The 18771-nt window shown below is 38.7% G+C and overlaps 1 protein-coding gene across 1 annotated transcript; it reads left to right on the top strand.

Annotated features, from left to right (window-relative positions):
• Positions 1-248: 248 nt before the first annotated feature.
• Positions 249-5888, top strand: LOC139465748 (apoptosis regulator BAX-like). Its single transcript, XM_071247597.1, has 4 exons — positions 249-683; positions 2899-3016; positions 3995-4222; positions 4715-5888. Exons 1-4 carry the CDS (start codon positions 454-456, stop codon positions 4817-4819), a joined length of 681 nt encoding a protein of 226 aa, XP_071103698.1. The 5' UTR covers positions 249-453; the 3' UTR covers positions 4820-5888.
• The last annotated feature ends 12883 nt before the right edge of the window (positions 5889-18771 follow it).

Raw genomic sequence — 18771 nt, 5'->3', positions numbered from 1 at the left:
TATTCAAATATCATCATACACTGATTAGATTACAGTTATTAAAGTCAGGAGATTGTATTGGCGATGTGAATAGATATTTGCATCATGGAGAGACTAAAGCGGCAGTTACTTTACCTACAAATTGAGTGCTTAAGTCATTCTATCTGTCATTGTGAGCGACCGCTTCCGGCAACCAATCAGTGTCGAGGTCGCTTGACACGCGCCAGGTCATTGCTTCCATATAAGGAGTCCTCGTCATGGGCTTGCTGATGTCACGCTTTGACCTCCTATAAAGGTCCCACCTGATTCTCGATTTAGACCATAATGTTGAGACTTTACATTAGTCAAGGTATTTTCCCAGGGATTTCCCTCAAGGCGAGTATAAAGACCAACACAGCTAACCTCAAGTCAGTTTAACAACTGTCAACCGTAAGAGACGTGCTACGAAGAGAGATTTGTGTTCACACTAATCACATGACGTATTTACCTGTAATGATGACAAGCCACGGCGTACCGCTACAGCAGCGACGGGGTAGCGCCACACTCACACCCCTTGTCATGCCACCCCGGGGGTGCGGGAACGGCGTTAACGCCCTCCCCAATGAAGACCTGGTGGAGGAGGGGAAAGAACTGTTTCATAATTTCGTTTTGGAGGATATTCATCGGGAAGAAATGTCGGTTGAGGACCTGACGGCCCAAATCAGGTTTGTTTACAAATATTACTTGTTGTTAAACACAATAGAGGTGGGAATAAGTAAACGTGTATTTAGATAATAAATAATAATAATGACTGTGCCAGGATCACCCATACCCTCTTTACTGCATTTTTCTTTTAATCTAATAATGATAATAATAATGATAATAATAATATTTTTTGTTAATATTTAAATTAGTATCATTATTATTTACAATAAACATGTAATAAACGTTAGTATCACATTCGTATAAACCAGTGTTGAACATTTATCTTGAAAGTCATATCCTTGTCATAATCCAAACGTTAAAAGGTAAAAGAAATGGGGAAGGTTCTTAAGCTTCAAAATTTACAGGTGCAAACTTAAAGGACCCCAGAAACCCTTCATGGTAACGCTACAACGGTTCGTACAGCTGTTCGTCAAGTACAATTGTATTTAATTGTGTTCGCCACATGACTTACGTGACATCATCATTAGCTGGATACTGTTATTTTTCGGTGCAGATGTACTTTGCGTGTCAGTCAGTGCAGAAAAAACACACTGCATACCATTAATTATATTCAGAGTGTAGGAAGTGCAGTGTATGGGTCTACAACACTGCTATCCTTGTGAAGCAGGCTGTTGTGTGGTATTGTCATTACTCAGTGTGCGATATGAGAGGAGAGTCTAAAATAACCACCACTGGCTCTACAGTGTGGATCGATCGTGTTACGCGTTGGTTGTCAATGTAACTCTCGTGTTGTCATGGCTCTGAGAGGGGTTATGTATTCATTACGTGACATTCACAATGAATATCCACACGTGAAATAGCTTACATCAAATAGCCCAATTGCCACCTATATATATTTTGTTATCTGAAAATATGGTAGCAGATGCCTAATACTGTCCTGCATTAACTGATTAAACATCATGTTTTATGTATATATAAACGTCACGGATAAAGCGCGCATGTATAGAAAAAAACACAACAAAGTTGGTGTATGATGCACACGTTGGGGCGACCGATTCAGATTAAGTTCCTTTTTGTATTCGTGAATATGTACAGTCAAACCTCGGAATATGAAAGTACACATTCTCAGAGTATCACGAATAATTTGAGTTACACAAAAAAGTTTATTTGTTTTTAACGCCGCACTCGGCAATATTCCAACTATATGACGGCGGGTACACATTAAAGATTTAGGCTTGACTGTTAATGTTAATATGGAAGTAGAGACCACGCATGGAAACGGTCTCTGTATTCACGTGGTCTCACGTGTATAACCTCTGACAGAAGCTGAGAGAACATACTAGAATGAACACTTCCTATTGCAAATTGGTAGAACGCAACTCTGACACAGCTCAGGTTCATGGCTATAGGAACTGATACTCTTTAGAGGCTGAAATATTGACAAATAATGTCGAAATTAAGTTTCATGATATCCTATTCAGGAAACTATGGATAACCAGGTTTTTCCCTTGTGTCATTTTGTTACAATGTTGTGTGCCATATAGAATGTCTTTGTGTGGCTTATACCTACGTCAAATTGTGTCATGGCGACGTGCATCCCTTTGTTATTATATGTGTATGTATCATTGGTCCCTGTGCTGATGAGATCCGGTTTACGTACAACTACTTCTCAATCTGTTATTTTCTGTACTCACTCAAGTAGGTTACAACACACTAGGGCTTCGATCGTTATTCTCGAGAAACGGGATAGTTCAGGACGATCCCAACACATACGTATAATGCAAAACCTTCGCATAAAACTCTTTTCTTGGAACATATCCACAGCCTTTAATTGATATGATTAACACGGGGCGAGGGTGTTGTAGGAATGGTGCGCTTATTGTACGGGTCATTAAGTTCTCGTTAACTGGAATTCCGGATGGTGTATACTACTCAAAAGATGTTAAAGAACATCCGATCTTTTTCATATGACTAAAGTTAAGCTATGTATCATATGGGAGACGCAAATGTTCTTTGGCTTTTTTTCGAGTAAATTTTTTGTCCCGACTGAATCCTTTTCGGAACGGTAGTTTTATATCGCACTTCGCTTGTGTCAAAGTACGGATGCTTATATAGTGTTATATAGTATTTCGAGTTAACGAGGTTCAGTTGGTTTTACGGATGATGATGATGAATATTTCTATGACTTTTCAGATAAAATGACGTTTTATTTTTATTTTTCAACTATTTTTGTTTGTTGAAGATTTATCCTCTATTTAATATATTATTTTCCAGCACCCCAGCCGGTTACAAGAACCCAATGTGGGCGAAAACTGGACGTGAACTGCGCCACATGGCGGATGAATTCGCTAAAACCAAAGAACGGAAGAGATTGGCGAACAAAGCTGCTTCAGTATGTACCTTCTACCGTACAGTGTTCCGTCACCTGAAACGAAAACTGAATCATATATTTGAGATGTTGTGAAATAAGAGGTACGGAAAACTGACATAATTGTTTGCACATTAATCGTTATTTAACTCAATATATTTGCTACAGGGAATATAGCGGTATATATTCGCATATGAAGTTTTGATACCACGTGCATTCATATCTTGTACCAGATACTTTCACAAAAGGTCCTCACATGGAAAAGGTGGTTAACGCCCGATGTATTTTTGTGTCTTACGCCATTAGGCTGAATGCTCCGCTATTCCAACACAAAAGAAATAATTGATTTTCTCATCAGATTGGAAAGTGATGGCGGTGTATTAAAAGAGTCGCGTTGTGTAACGTGTGTCACGGGTTAGGAATCTCAACAATCTGAGTATTGATTTTTGGTATTAATTATTTAATCGGTTCGGACAAAAGGCGATTGCCCTTCATTAGTACGTTGACTATAAAGTGGATGACACATGTCATAGGTGACTGCAGAAGCGGGTGTATACTCATACCTAATATTTACGTTACATATCATACTGTGTTTTCAGTGTAGAGCTATCGTTTCAAATGTGAAATATAGTGCGGTTAAATCTACAGATAAACTAGCTACATTGTAAACACAGCATGTTTAATTCCATTCTGCCATGACTAAATAAAACGCGAACTCTTTGAGGTAACAAATATATTGAGTGACGCGGCATGGGTTGAGTCCAGTATTTTGAGTGGGTTGTTTATCTGAATTACGGAATTACCGACAACTGCCTTTAAACAAAAAAGGATATAAATAATGATAAATCAAATAAATTGTATGTTATATGCATTTGGGTATTGGGACTGATTAGTTTAAGCAGCTTTTAAGTTTAAAGGAAATAGGAATGTGATATCCACATAACTCCTGTTACGAATGAATTAAAGGAAAATGTTAAAAAATATCGTGTTTCGTCTCTCCAGGTGGATATCAATTTGGTAACTTTCGAGCAATTCCGTGACCTGTTGTCGGAGCTGTTTCATCAGGACGACTTCACCAAGGAACGGGTGATGATCCTGTTCTGTTTCTGTTCGGACTTGGCTGTCCGAGGGCTCAGGATTGGCGTGGAGTTGTGTTGCCAAGTGGTCAGCTGGTCACTCCGATTTATCACTGATACAGTGTGCTCAATTATACAGACGCTCGGAGGATGGGTTAGTATTCAACCTTTGTCGTATTGTTTTGTGAAGATTGTATATTCACCATTTTTTTTCCAATTTTAAATACTTGTGAGAATAATACTCCCCCCTCCCCTATCAAAAATACACGTGGCTGTGACGATAGAAATTTTCGCTCCCACAAACCCCGAGTTTAAATAGTTGTAAGGATAGATCTTTTTAATCACTTCTATTTCAAATAGTTGTGCGGGTAGCATTATCTTTACCTCCCGTTATATCAGATTATGATTATAATTGTTTTTAACATTTAAATGTTGGCTATGAAATAAATATTTAATTGTGATACGTAATATAAAACAGTACATGGTATTCATATAGCACAAACACGTCGAACCTATCACGGTAGTTGCCATTTATTCAGTTATTGTCAACATATCTCACAAAAAACAATAATCGTACTGATAACTTTTAAAGGCTGCGCCTTCTAACGTTTCAACAACCATTACAGCAATGCGTTCTTTACTTCAGAGCCAGGTGGTGTGTCGGAACGGCGAGGGTCCTCTAGGCTACGTAATGGTGGCAGTTGTCGCCGTGGTGGGGACAGTCCTCGTCATGAGGTACCTGAAACAGTGAACGCTATGAGGTCACACCTGAACCCAGGACTCTTTCATTCCAAGTTGATCTCAGACGTCCAATGGTGCTTCGACAAACCCATGTGTTCATCACACCTCCAGCGTCGACTGGGGAACACAACGCACAAAAGACACTTACCCACTTCACACATGGTCAACGCGAACCTACCTCGGACGGCTCAGCAGCCAGTGTCTATTTCAGTGTTTTACCATGTGGCCTCAGAGTGACAGTCAGACTGAAAAATGAGGCGGTTCATTAAAGACATATTTTGTGAAGATTTATTTTTACAAAAACAAAAAAAAATGATAAAAAGACCAGATGAGACACTTTGAGGGAGGAGTTGAATGTCGCTAACACGTGACAGTCATGTCACGTGATACACCACGTGGTTGCACGTCAGGAACTTTCATGCATATGGGGTTAACACCCGATGACCTACCTATAAACGTTGCCAAAATATAACGTTATATGGTAATACATGCATAGCATCTTTTGACTGTGTTCACTTTTATTTGTGTGTGTTCTTTTACAATACATGTGATCAATCATAATGTGTAGATGGTAGTTCTCGTGTACAAGCGTTTTTCTTTTAGAATGGTTTTTGTGTGCAATAATAATAATAATAATAATATTTTCGTCAGAATCCACCCTTTTTTGGTTTTATTTGATACTTGGAAGGGGGTTGTTGTTAAATAAGCTACAAAATGGCATCCTGTTAAAATATAAAGAAATACTGAACTCTTTCAGCCCTTAATGTGCATACAATCTGGGACAATGACTATAAGAAGAACTATCATGAGAGAAAAATGCATAATCATCCCACAGCTCTCACGACTGACAACAAAATATCCGACGAGCAAGTGTATGTGTAGTTGGCTACCACATTGTAGTTGCCTTTCCCTGAAAACACTGAACATTCCCATTTATCCATAATACACATCAATGAAGACGACAACATCAATCTAATATTGTCAGAGCCCAGTAATTTGTCTGAATTCACAATGAAATATTTGAATGAATTGTTTCGTTCAGTGTCCCGCACAATTAATTATAACCAGGAAGTCATGCATTTATCAGCAGCAATATTCAAACCCGGCTTTGACTGTGTCTACAAACAGTGAATCAAACGCAGTAGCTTTTGGCAACACTTTTCTATTTCACAAATCAATATATTAATATGTTACGTAGGTAATATATTTGTTATCGTTTAGCTTAGATATACATGTATCATGTATATTGTCATTTTACATTCTTTGTGTTTGAGTTGACATGAATATGATTTTCATGGCCAGTTATTAACTGAAGTCTAGTCGTTACTTTGATAATTCAAGTCACTGGTTACACGTGTATTTATAGTTTAATGTTCATATCAATGTGGTATTAGGGAAGTGTCTGTATGATGGGAAACCCATGTATAACATCTTTTAGATAAGACGAAGTAGTCTGCAAAACATAAGGTATAACTGTTATCAGAGCTGTGGCCTAAAGCGTCACTGGAATTCCGTGACGTGGTGTGACGTCATATGCCAAGGAATGACGCAGTCGATCGGTGACTTTTCTAAGATCTTGCACAGTTAATTGTCAACATTTCAATACCATGTTTCATCATCACCTGTCACCAATGTTTTTAGTCAACATTCACAAGCCAACAAAAGCCAAAATATGTTTTTGTTGTATTCACTTTTCTAATTTATTCAAATGCATTATGTTGCTACTGACAATCCCCATGTATTAATCACTTGTATGTCAGAAACTCGATTGTTTTGTGATGTTTGTATAATGCTCAGAATGTTTTATTTTACAATCTTTTGGAATAAAATATCTAAATGATTAATAATTTCGTTCACTGGGCGGATCTCGGCATCTGTGTTGTATCAGCCAGTCCAGTTTCTTGGTCTAGTGGGGGGCACGGGTGGCCCAGTTGTCTAAGGCGCCGCGATTCGCTGTGCAGAGTTACGTCCCTTGGGCACGCTAGAAACCTATGATTTTGGGTTCGAATCCCGGTTCGGCCGAATTATGTTTCTATGTTTGTCAGCACCACACCCGTGCTCCTGGGTTTCACCGAAGTAGTAAACGTCTGAGACCTGCATCACTTCGGGCTTTCCTCCCACATTAAGCTGACACGCCGCGATATAACTGGAATACTGTTAAAAGCGGCGTTAAATCCAACTTACTCACTCTTGGTCTAGTGGATAGTCTCAATATGACACAGCTAATCCGGAGAGCGGAAGGTCGGTGGTTCGATGCTCGGTTGCGTCATACCAAAAGACCTTACAATATGGCGCTCGGCATTAAAGGGATAAAACAAAGTTTGGACGGTTCGGAGTCGGTACACTGGGGCTGAGTTGGGTATCCATGTTAAACTGCAGCATGGTATCTCGACCAGTGGGCTGGTACAAGCAGATGCGCACACACTCATATATACTCACCGCCAAAAGAAACGCGAACCATAGAAACATTTAGAGAAGTGTGCACGTTAAGAAGAGGTGTTACCAAAGTGTAACACTTAATGACACAACTAACAATCAGTCAAGCGTTACCACAGTGTCTGTATTCTTATCACGATATGCTGCACAGGATTTCCAAACTTTACACGCAAATCCTGCACGAGACAAATAGTGCAACTCGAGTCATGGAACTATGACGTCACACGTGATGCGTCCATGGGCGCCGGTTCACGCAGCATAGCAACGTAACAGTACGTTCGTTTGTGCATCGGACCACAGGACCATGTAACTTAAAATAATAACAAACAAACTCGCAGACGAGGCGATGGTGTTCGCGTTTTTAAAACAAAACAATAAACGAACCGTCAGAGATCCCGATTATCTGCGTATTTCAGTAAGATATCCAAATTATAACAAATCACCGTCACCCAAATATTCATTTTGAGTTGAGTGCAAATTAGCCTAAGAAATTATTTTTAAAAATCCAACATGACAACACTGCGAAATTACTTCTCGTATCTTCATTTACTGCTCAAATGCAGACATCACACATGAACCCTGGGCACAACGCGATCTTAGCGCTGAGACTATCGCAGCCTATGTTAAAGTATGGGAGTTACGATCATCTTAACGCTAAGATCGCTTTGTGCAAGTGGGCCCAGGTCGACTGCTGTGAATAACGCATGTCCATAGCTGTTGCAAGTTTGCGCGAGATGTACATTCATGGGCCAGGACACAAATTAGAAGTAAAATCAAAACAGCATTTAAGCAGACTGATAAAAAAATTATATATGTACTCATTAGCGTAAAAATACCCCATAGAGTGGACCCAAGAGAGTTTCATTATATTGAATACTCAAAGAAAACTACAAATGTCCCCTTTGATAACATGTGAGTAAATAGAGTAAGACGAGTTCTATGGATGAACAACTTCTTTATTACAATTATTGGGACGTTTCGGTGTAGATCCTAACACCTTTATCGAGCAAGTGATGATGTGAGTAAATACTCAAAAAAAATATGGAGCCCTGATTTTAAAGCATAAACATTTGAATACTCCAATACAATAACTCATTATGACACACCTCATCTTTTTGTTTTGACCATAATCACAATAAAAATTAATGAATCTGTCAGTATGAAAAAGGGAGCGCTTGTCAGACAGTAATTACATTTGAAACTTAAAATTTAACTTAAACAAAATTGTATTCGGAAAACCTTTGATGTAGAAATCATTCATCGAGGATTTTAATGCATTTGGAGAACACCGGTGAAGAGAAATTCGATATACCCGCGGTTTATAACATTCATAATTTGAAATATCTCTGATATTAATTTGTTTTCTGATTTAATGATGCTCCGATTCTAGAATCTGCTGTAAAAATCTACCATTAGTAATATAACACAAATAGCAGGTATTTAATAACTACGTTTTAAAAACTCAGTGAATCAGCCACGCAATATTAGTTTCTGCACAAGCCAACAAGCAGGTCATCAACGTGTATCAACATGTCACAAACAAGGAAGTGATGTGCCTTTTTGTTGCAGCTGGGATGATGTCACCCAGTCAGCACCTAAAATAGCTTTAGGGGATTCCCCACGGACGTCCCAAAGCCTTCGTGTAAGCTCCGCACATCTAGCCATGCGCAGCGGGAAGCTTCCGAACAGCTGGTCTACGGGGCTGAGTGTTGTGTGTAACCGGTCATGCAATCAACATCATAATCTATCAATCACATCTCGTGTTGTTGAGAAAATTGCTTCCCGTGAAAGAAGTGTGCCATGTTGAGAAAATAATCCAGTCCTAAGGGTAATATTGAAAATGAGTCTCGTGGTAATCACTGGCATTAAATGTTATAATCGTTGTATCTGGAATTATGAACGCATTATGTGATAGCTTTTGTTTTCAAAATGTTGCAGTGTACAGAAATAATGATAAAGTGACGTTTCAATATGAGTGTTATGAGAAATCAAAATAATAGCGCAATATCTACTACCATGATGGTAGATTTGCAGTTTTACTTTGGAAGCATCAATTTGATTTGTATAGGTTTTTTTTCGTTAGCTATACAAAAAAACAACTTATTTATTCACTGCGCACCATCTATTCATTTTCACTATTAACACCAAGCGTTTGACGTTTGGGTATGTCCCATTATTTCATAAATAATTTGATTTCAAGAAAATATAGTAGTTACAAATAGAATTGAAAAACCCCACCCCTCCCCTGTGTGATATACGTGAAATACGTTCCCAGAGCCTTTCGCAGGGGCAATTCGCTCCAAGGCAACACCGACAATGAAATGCAAGTTCTGTGGTATATAATTCAAACAGGATCAACCCGAGCACAATTTACACACGTAGGAAAAAGGTGAGGTGAAATAGGGTTTACGTCGCGTCCAAGACTATTGCACTTATACAGCGACGTGCATGCACGTGTATGTATGTGTGTGGCCGTTTGTACTAGGCCGGACTGATGCTGATTCATAGTGCTAGCTCACTGAGACACCATGCTGCAGTTTAACATGAACTCAGACACAGTATACTGACTCCGAGCCGAACAGTCCTTGTTTTAGCCCCTTAATGCCGAGCGCCAGACAGGGTAACAACAAGTACCATCTTTTAACGTCTTTTGGTATGACGCGGTCGGGGATCGAACCCCGGACCTTCCGCTCTACCACTAGACCACGGAGGCGGTCCGTAGGGAATAGAAGTCTGGCTTTCGGCGTGATGAGTGACCACTTTAAACTACAAGAATACTACCCTCCCCACCCACCTCCCACCCCCAAATTGATTTTCGGGGAAGAAAAGAAAGCAGTCTAGCCTAAGTTGATGTAACATCCCAACGAAAGAAATTGTATAACTTTTGTCTAAATGTATTCACAGACATGTCTTGAAACTTAATAGTCAAGTTCTTGTAGATACAACATGAAAGTCATTTGTATGCTAGATACTAACTTTACATTTGATAATCGGCAACTATAATAAGTCAGTGTTGCATATGTGTAAAACATCGTAGAAACGACAGTTTCGTGGCGGTTGTAAAGTGCCTACGAAAGCTGCCGAATCATCCCTAATTAGTCAGCGTATTTTATATGTAACCAGTGCTGTGGAATATATATGTATTCTCTGAAACCAAAACCATGTCTGGAAACTTCATTGTCAAGTCCCCCCTCCGACCTGTGGTGGTTCATTCACCAGGCTACATATACAAGGGCTGCAAGTTCGATCCCAGTGACAAAAGTAGCATCTTACATCATTTTGCACATCTCCTTACGTTAGCATTGTAATGTGTTACGTAGATTGTATTCTCTGACGAGGGACTTTCAATACATTATCCATACAACAGAAGGATATTCTGCAGTACATCCGCGGGGCAGGGAGTCTTTCCATAGAATATTCCTGGAACTGACAGAAATTCTCTAGAAAGTCCCTGCTTTCGACGGAAAGTCCCCGTTATAACAACAGGATGACGTTACTAGATGTTTATAACTTGTTATAGTCCATGATTATTTTGCATACGAACATGTTGGACATGATCGTCAAGACAATTTACATTGTTACAATTTAACACAAACGTTTTGCTCTTAAACTTAAGGTCAGGTAAGGCAGTCGATTATGTGTAAATTTGTATCGATTTTGTTTTCAATAGCAAAAAATCATGAAAGGGTACTGAACTAAAACATCTGAGTGAGCTGTCAACAAGCCGGGCGCACTGCATGAATGTGCTTCTGACTGCGGTGATATTTCAAGGGAGGATCCAGCAGGGTTAAAAGTGTGGGGTCCAAAATATCAAAGGCAATTTTACTCGCTACAACATACTACACTGATTGGGTGTAAGGGACCAAACCATTAAATATTCTGAGAAAGTTCGGGGGAGTCGATCAATTCTGTTTTTGTAAACTAGTACAACGAAAGGTCCTTACGACATTTCTTTCAGGCCACCGTGGGGTTTTCGGGAAATATTAGGTACCACATCTTTCCCATACTTGTGTGCGAGCCTTTCAAGGATTGAGTATACAAGGTATGATCTTTCTGCTTGTGTGTCATCGTGTCCCGACGGCCTGGATGATTTTTCTTGGTACTCACCAAACTCTACCTGGCGAGGAGGACTCACCTCGTAGGCAGCCACCATACAGGTGAAATACTGCTGAATACACCGTCAGACAGTATTCTCTCTCTTGTCAATATGGGTTATTGAATGGCTTTCCCGCGGCGTCTTTTCTAGATTTCGAGGTTGGGATGGGAATGGCGTTTTGTATATGTTATTTGTTCTATAGTCCACAGTCATCAATATTCAGCAACCTCACCGTGCATCAAGTATTGGTCAGGGCAGTGGATGATAGCTTGTTGTCTCATGTTGTTCAGGGACGGAGTATGGTTTTAAGCCACGTTCAGCAATGACAGTGGGGGACCCCAGAAATGGGCTTCACACATTGTACCAATGTGGGGAATCGAACCAGGGCCTTCTGCAAGACCAGCGAACACTTTAACCACAAGGTTACCCCACCGACCATTGTCCATTGTGTGCAGCATATCTATACAGTGAAACCACTGTCTACAGCATATCTATACAGTGAAAACACTGTCTGCAGCATATCTATAGTGAACACTGTCTACAGCATAACTATACAGTGTAAACACTGTCTACAGCATATCTATACAGTGAAAACACTGTCTACAGCATATCTATAGTGAACACTGTCTACAGCATAACTATACAGTGTAAACACTGTCTACAGCATATCTATACAGTGAAAACACAGTCTACAGCATAACTATACAGTGAAAACACTGTCTACAGCATATCTATATAGTGAAAATGCTGTCTACAGCATAACTATACAGTGAAAATACGGTCTACAGCATATCTATACAGTGAAAACACTGTCTACAGCATATCTATACAGGGAAAACACTGTCTACAGCATATCTATACAGGGAAAACACTGTCTACAGCTTATCTATACAGTGAAAACACTGTCTACAGCATAACTATACAGTGAAAACACTGTCTAAAGCATGTCTATACAGTGAAAACACTGTCTACAGCATATCTATACAGTGAAAACACTGTCTACAGCATAACTATACAGTGAAAACACTGTCTACAGCATATCTATAGTGAAAACGCTGTCTACAGCATAACTACACAGTGAAAACACAGTCTACAGCATATCTATACAGTTAAAACGCTGTCTACAGCATATCTATACAGTGAAAACACTGTCTACAGCATATCTATACAGTGTTCATGAAAGGATAAGAGAAACACTGAGTTTGGTTTAATGTCTTTGAACAGTATTTCAGTTATATTACAGCATGCAACCTTGATGTGGAAGTAAAACCTGAAATGACATTAGTTTACCACTTGAAACCCACATCGGTATGTTGCTGATTTTTTTTAGAGTATTATCAGTGCGAACCAGGATTCAAGATCATGTGAAATGCCCAGCACCCTGTAGGGTAACATGTACCATCTTTTAACATATTTTGGTATGACAGCCAGGGATCAAAGTTCATCAAACCCCCTCACCTTCCGCTCTTCGGGCAGACGCTCTACCACTAGGCCACGGAGACCATGATTCAAACCAAGCATAGGTTCTCCAAAACCACAGATTTCTGCACTACAAATTGCAAAGCCTCAGGTGACTGGGCCAACAGTAAAAACCAAACTAACAAAGGCCTGATGGGCACAATTTAAGGTGAGGTGAGGTGAGGTGAGATGAGGTGGGGTGAAATGAGGTTTAACATCACGTCGAAGATTTTTGCACTTATATATAGCAACGTGCATGCACATGTGTGTGTGGCTGCTTGTACTAGTCCAGATTAATGCCAGTTTTATAGTGCCAGCACATTGAGATATCATGTCCCAGTTTAACATGAACACCCCCATTCAAACACAGTATGCTCTGAGCCGACCAGTCCTTGTTTTAGCCCCTTAATGCCAAGCATCAGGCAGGGTAACAACAAGTACCATCTTTAAACATCTTTTGGTATGACGCAGCCGGGATCGAATCACGGACCTTCCATTCTCCGGGAGGACATTCTACCACTATGGAGGTGGTTCCATTTTAAGGTGAGGTACCAATGTCTGGAATAATTTTCTATATATTTTAAGCCTTATCAAGTTGATGAGATGCTGTCTGTTACCATGTTTGACCAAAGGCAGCTAGTATAAATAATAAAAGACAAATCACTCATCATAAGCAAAATGACTTTATTGCAATGCAGCAGCAGCAGCAGCAACCACTGTCACAAGCACTTCTAAAGGTTCAACCAGGGAATGGTGTTTAGCTGGAACACACACACTGAAACGCAACAGGTTCAAACTGAATGGAACTAGGAAAGTTGTTCAACACTTAATATAACAGTCATGTCAGCATGTTGCTGAAAGTCTTGGATCTGTGGAAACACACCATAAGAAAGGAGTTCTGTTGAAAATAGTTCTGCATCAATGCAATAATGCTGACAGGAATTATCATTCAGGGAATGACTGACTATCCACTCACATAAGAGAGTGAGTGAGTTTGGTTTAACATCGCTTTTAACAATATTTCTGTTATATCATGGCCTGTCGGCTTAATGTACGAGGAAAGCCAGAATTGACGCAGGTCTTAGAAGTATACCACTTTGGTGAAACCCATGAGCATGGGTATGGTGCTTACAAACCTAGAAACAAAAATCAGGGTGAACCAGACTGCAAACCCACAATCATAGGTTTCTGGTGTGCCCAGGGGACGCAACTCAGTACAGAAAACTGTGGCGCCTCAGAAAACTGGGCCACCCGTGCCCCCTTCTCATAATAAAAACACAGCATCATTATATATAGAGATTGTATATGCATGTTAAGTAATACCCATTCCAAATAAATAATGTACATAAAAATACAAGTAACAAATGCATATTTCTGGATAATACAGTACAATCAACATAATTTCTGACACTGGCGATCAAACTTAAAGAGATATTGCTTGCTGTTTAACTGTCAAATATTACACATGCCTGAATTAAATCTATAATATCCAGTCAAATGCGACATTTAACAATGTTGTCAGTTATATCATGGCATGGGCTTGAAGGACAGTCAAGTGACACAAACAAGTTTCAGCATGGGTATATAGTGACATCACAGAACCAGAGCACACGGACCTGGTCAATAATGGTGTAGTGAATCTAACATATTTTATGTAATTTTAGATTATTATTATTATTATTATTATTATTATTATTCAGACTGAGTAACATAATCACCATGAACCTGGGGTACAAAGGTATCATGGCAACATATTGGAACACATTGTACAGTCATTTCAGATGATCACGCACCCTGCTATGAAGTTAAATTCATTCAAAATCGTTGATGGCAATACTTCTTTCATTTCTTGACTTTTGGTTGGGAAAATACAATGAAATACATGTAGAAAGCTATTTGAATGTTGCCATGGGTACAGTAAAGTCAGTCTTCCCTTATTCTTTAGGGTGGGGGAAAGATCCACAAACCATTTTTTAAAAAAGAAGCAATCATTTGATTTCAACTGCTTTGTACCAAAACATATAAATTTACCTTCATCAATGGAGAATATTTAGTTACCTTCACAAAGCATACAAGTCTCTCTTGTATGGGTCTTTATATGACAATATGACTAATGTCAAATAAAATACACTGGTAATAACAATATATTTAGTGGATTAGGTTTACATTAATCATAATGCTGACACGTTAGTTATCAATAAATATTGTTATCTATTTACAAAGAGAGGAAGAAAGATACATCAATCCCCATTAAATCAGATCTTTTTCACCGATTCCATACAGGAGACAGGTATTGAATTGGAGCAAAAATGTGATGAGATGTCAACACAAGTAAATATAAACCTCACTGTTTCTCATTACTTTCACTACATGACAGAATGTAAGTTGTTAGTAAGTTGTTGTTTGGTTTAACGCCGCACTCAGCAATATTCCAGCTATATGACGGCAGTCTGTATAAATAATCGAGTCTGGACCAGACAATCCAGTGATTAACACCATGAGCATCGATCCATGCAATTGGGATCGATGCCATGCATCAACCAAGTCAGCAAGCCTGACCGCCCGATCCCATTAGTCGCCTCTTATGACAAGCATAGTCGCCTTTTTATGGCAAGCATAGTCGCCTTTTATGGCAAGCATAAAGACCTATTCTATCCCTGATCTTCACTGGTCGACTGAATGTAAGACAAGATATTACATGGACCTATATTAATATACAAGGAATCCCAACCAAGTTAAATTTAGATTAAGATAGTCCTTGTAAAGGTCTACCAATAGGTAGCATTTTCACCTGACATCAGGGGCCATGGACAATTGAAAGTGCACCGCTAGTGTCACTTCTTTGAGTTTAGAAGTTGTTTTGCATACAAGGACAAATTCTCACAGAAAGGCAACTTTTTTATTACCATTGAGGCGACAGTTTGGTGTACATTTTAACACCTCTGTCAAGCAAGTGGTCATCACTTACAGGTATGGTGTGGAGAGACTTTGTTCGGCAGGTGACTTTGTTTGAATTATGCCTCTGTCTTCACCCAGCCTTAAATGGGTACCCGGTAGGATGAGATGGTCATGTGACTGTTAACCTCCCTGCACCTAACAGGCGGCATGGGTTGTATTCTCCCCACAGAGCTATATTAAAGAATGAAAATCTAGCCTAGCCGAACTCGGTGCTAAATAAACGGATGGAATTCTTATTTTGATCATGGTCTAAAAGAAATAATGGTGTTCTGATGCCTCTTAATAAAAAGAGAGAGGTAAGCAGGCTTATTTCTTCTTAGAAAACAACAAAAACAACACATAAATTTGTCCTTTACTTTAACATTATAATAAGGTCACTTTGACTTTAAATTTTGAAAGCTAACATTAACACAATATAATATATATTGATTGTGTTAGCATGTGTTATTCTCATCCCAACACAGAGAGCTACAACGATTGGTGTACAGTATAAATCGTGATATACACATATAGGCCCACAGTAGAGATTGCTTAGCCCCTGAAGAATAAACGTACTACAGTAAACATCAACACAAACAATGCAACGCCATATGGCAAGACAGACACATGCACAATTGAGCAAGAGGTATGGAGAAAGGCTCTGACGTTAAATATTCTTGTACCCTCTGAACCACAACTAACATAGTTTCTGCCTCAGATTCTAACTAGTACACATTTCAACAAAGGTCTTTTGGTTAAGTCTCCAGCTTAACTTTACAAGTGTTGCATTTGTATGTCAATGTCTGGCGTAAGTCTCTGTCATATTAAAGGTTATAATGATATTCTGTAAAACCTTTTTTTATAAGTTGATAAAGTAATGTTTCTCTCAAAATCTTAGGTTGGTTGATGAATATAAAATCAGACCCTTTAATAAGTTTTGTTTATTTTTGTAAATTATTAGTCTGCGGGTTGAGAAAAAAAAATTACAATCCAAATCATCTATTTTTCATTTGATATTGTGTGAACAATTGATAGAAATATCAGTAAAATATTCTGATGCTGGAATTTTAATATTTTCCCTCACATCCCTGAATTTTAGGGTCGGTTGATCTGTATAGTAAGTATCAAAAATATAATGCCTCTAGTCTGTTATTCTCCAGCGTAAGTCTGTAAATCTCTAGTCTATGTATTAAAGTCTATAACATATTCTCACGCTTGTCTGCAAATCTCCAGCCCAAATACAACTTTCACCACATATCACAGTTACAATAATTACTCACTCCAGTATCTCACATTTGTACACATTTTACAGCTATATACATACATATAATATATACCTATTGCTGACCACCAATGTAACCTATATACAGTAAAATGGTGTGAAATGCTGTTACACTTGTTCATCCCAGCAATCCAGACTCACAAGCTAAGGTGGCGGCGCCATTATGAACATTTTAAGGAGAGACAGTAGTCCTTCAGATTTACTTTTTTGGCCATGGTGTGTCGCCTACTGTATATAGACACCCATAAAACAAGTGCTCAGTAGAAGCATTCAGTGATATAAACTTCAGTTACACAACTAAAGACTATCTGGCACCCAGCAGTGATCCCGCTGGCTTTTGAAACTGCCAGTCCCAGTGGACTGTCAACAATAAAAATTACCAGTCCCACCCAATTTTTGTCAGTCCCAACTTTGAACAAATAAAACTGGCATGAAAATCACCTGGTTTGCTTTCAACATCAATTACAATGCAGTGTACTTTTAAGGATGACTATTTCAGTGACGTCATTTCTAAAGTAACTTAGTTAGATCTACACGTCATTCACGAAAAGTTCAATCGCAATTTTCTCCTTTTATTTCAGAATAGTTCACTTTATTCAAGAGTAAGTCACTACAAATAGATATTAAACCTCTAAGCAATGCGAAATATTATTTCCTTGCACTAAAAATAGACAACAGGAAACCCTGATGATAACAGATAAGGTCTTCCTTCGAAAAATATACTTTTTTGACTATCGACGATGTTTGTTCAACAATAAAGATTTACAAGATACCTCATTTGCCGGTCCACAGGAACTGGCAGTCACAAGAATTACCGGTCCAATCCTAATTTTACTGGTAAAAAACTGGTAATTACTGGTAACCGGGAACACTGACCCAGGCAAAAGATTAGCTCGTTATACCCCCACCATTTGTAAGCTTTCAATGAACATGTTAAAAACATACATGTTTTTGTTGTTTTGTCCACAATGCTTTCAAAGTTTCATAAACAATACATGCTTTCCCACTACCTGAACAGATCACAGACAATGGTCTTCAGTTTCTCGGAACTACCGGTATTTGAGTTAACTCTATCTTATTTCACACTGCTCCAGGTATGACCAACTATTCAACAATCAGATTTACATGCAGTCTCCAATACCTGCTGATAACGTAAACACAAGTGCAATTCACTTCTAATGTGTTTGATAAGCAGCAATATGTATTATCCCTTGGCAGTCTAAAGAGTCCAATCATAGGTACTAAGGGAAAACATCCAACAAAAAGGCACAAATGGGAAAAATAAATAAATTAATTGTTAAAAAAATTGTAAATATGTTTTGACAGGTGGCAGTCACAGGACAACAATAACATTTCCCCAGAAGAATTGGTTAGTAAATGAAACCTCCTGTACATGAGGTTTTGTCTTAACAAATACATTCACTATTAAGTCATGACATTTTTAAAGCATTAGTTTAATGAAGTTTAATACACTACTGCCATCGCAAGACCCTATCATCAATATGAATACAGCAAAGTACTTGTTTTAAGCCAATGCTGTAAGAACACAAATACTCCAACATGTATAATGTGAAATTATGTTAAAACTGCTTTTGTTAAAAAACAAAGAAATGTGTATTATATCTTATACTGTTTGCACCTTCATTGTATTTCGTCTGAACAAAAAGGCCAGTGGCCTACACGTACTGAAAAAGAAAGCAAAAAAAGTTTTAAAAAAAGATAAAAAAAAGGTCATGCTGCCATTTCACAGATC

Source organism: Haliotis cracherodii, unplaced genomic scaffold, assembly GCF_022045235.1.
Source record: "Haliotis cracherodii isolate W230 unplaced genomic scaffold, xgHalCrac1.p SCAF_1, whole genome shotgun sequence".
Taxonomy (NCBI): Eukaryota; Metazoa; Mollusca; class Gastropoda; order Lepetellida; family Haliotidae; genus Haliotis; species Haliotis cracherodii.
The sequence above is the reverse complement of the archived record's forward strand: the minus strand, read 5'-3'. Positions and strand labels throughout refer to the sequence as shown.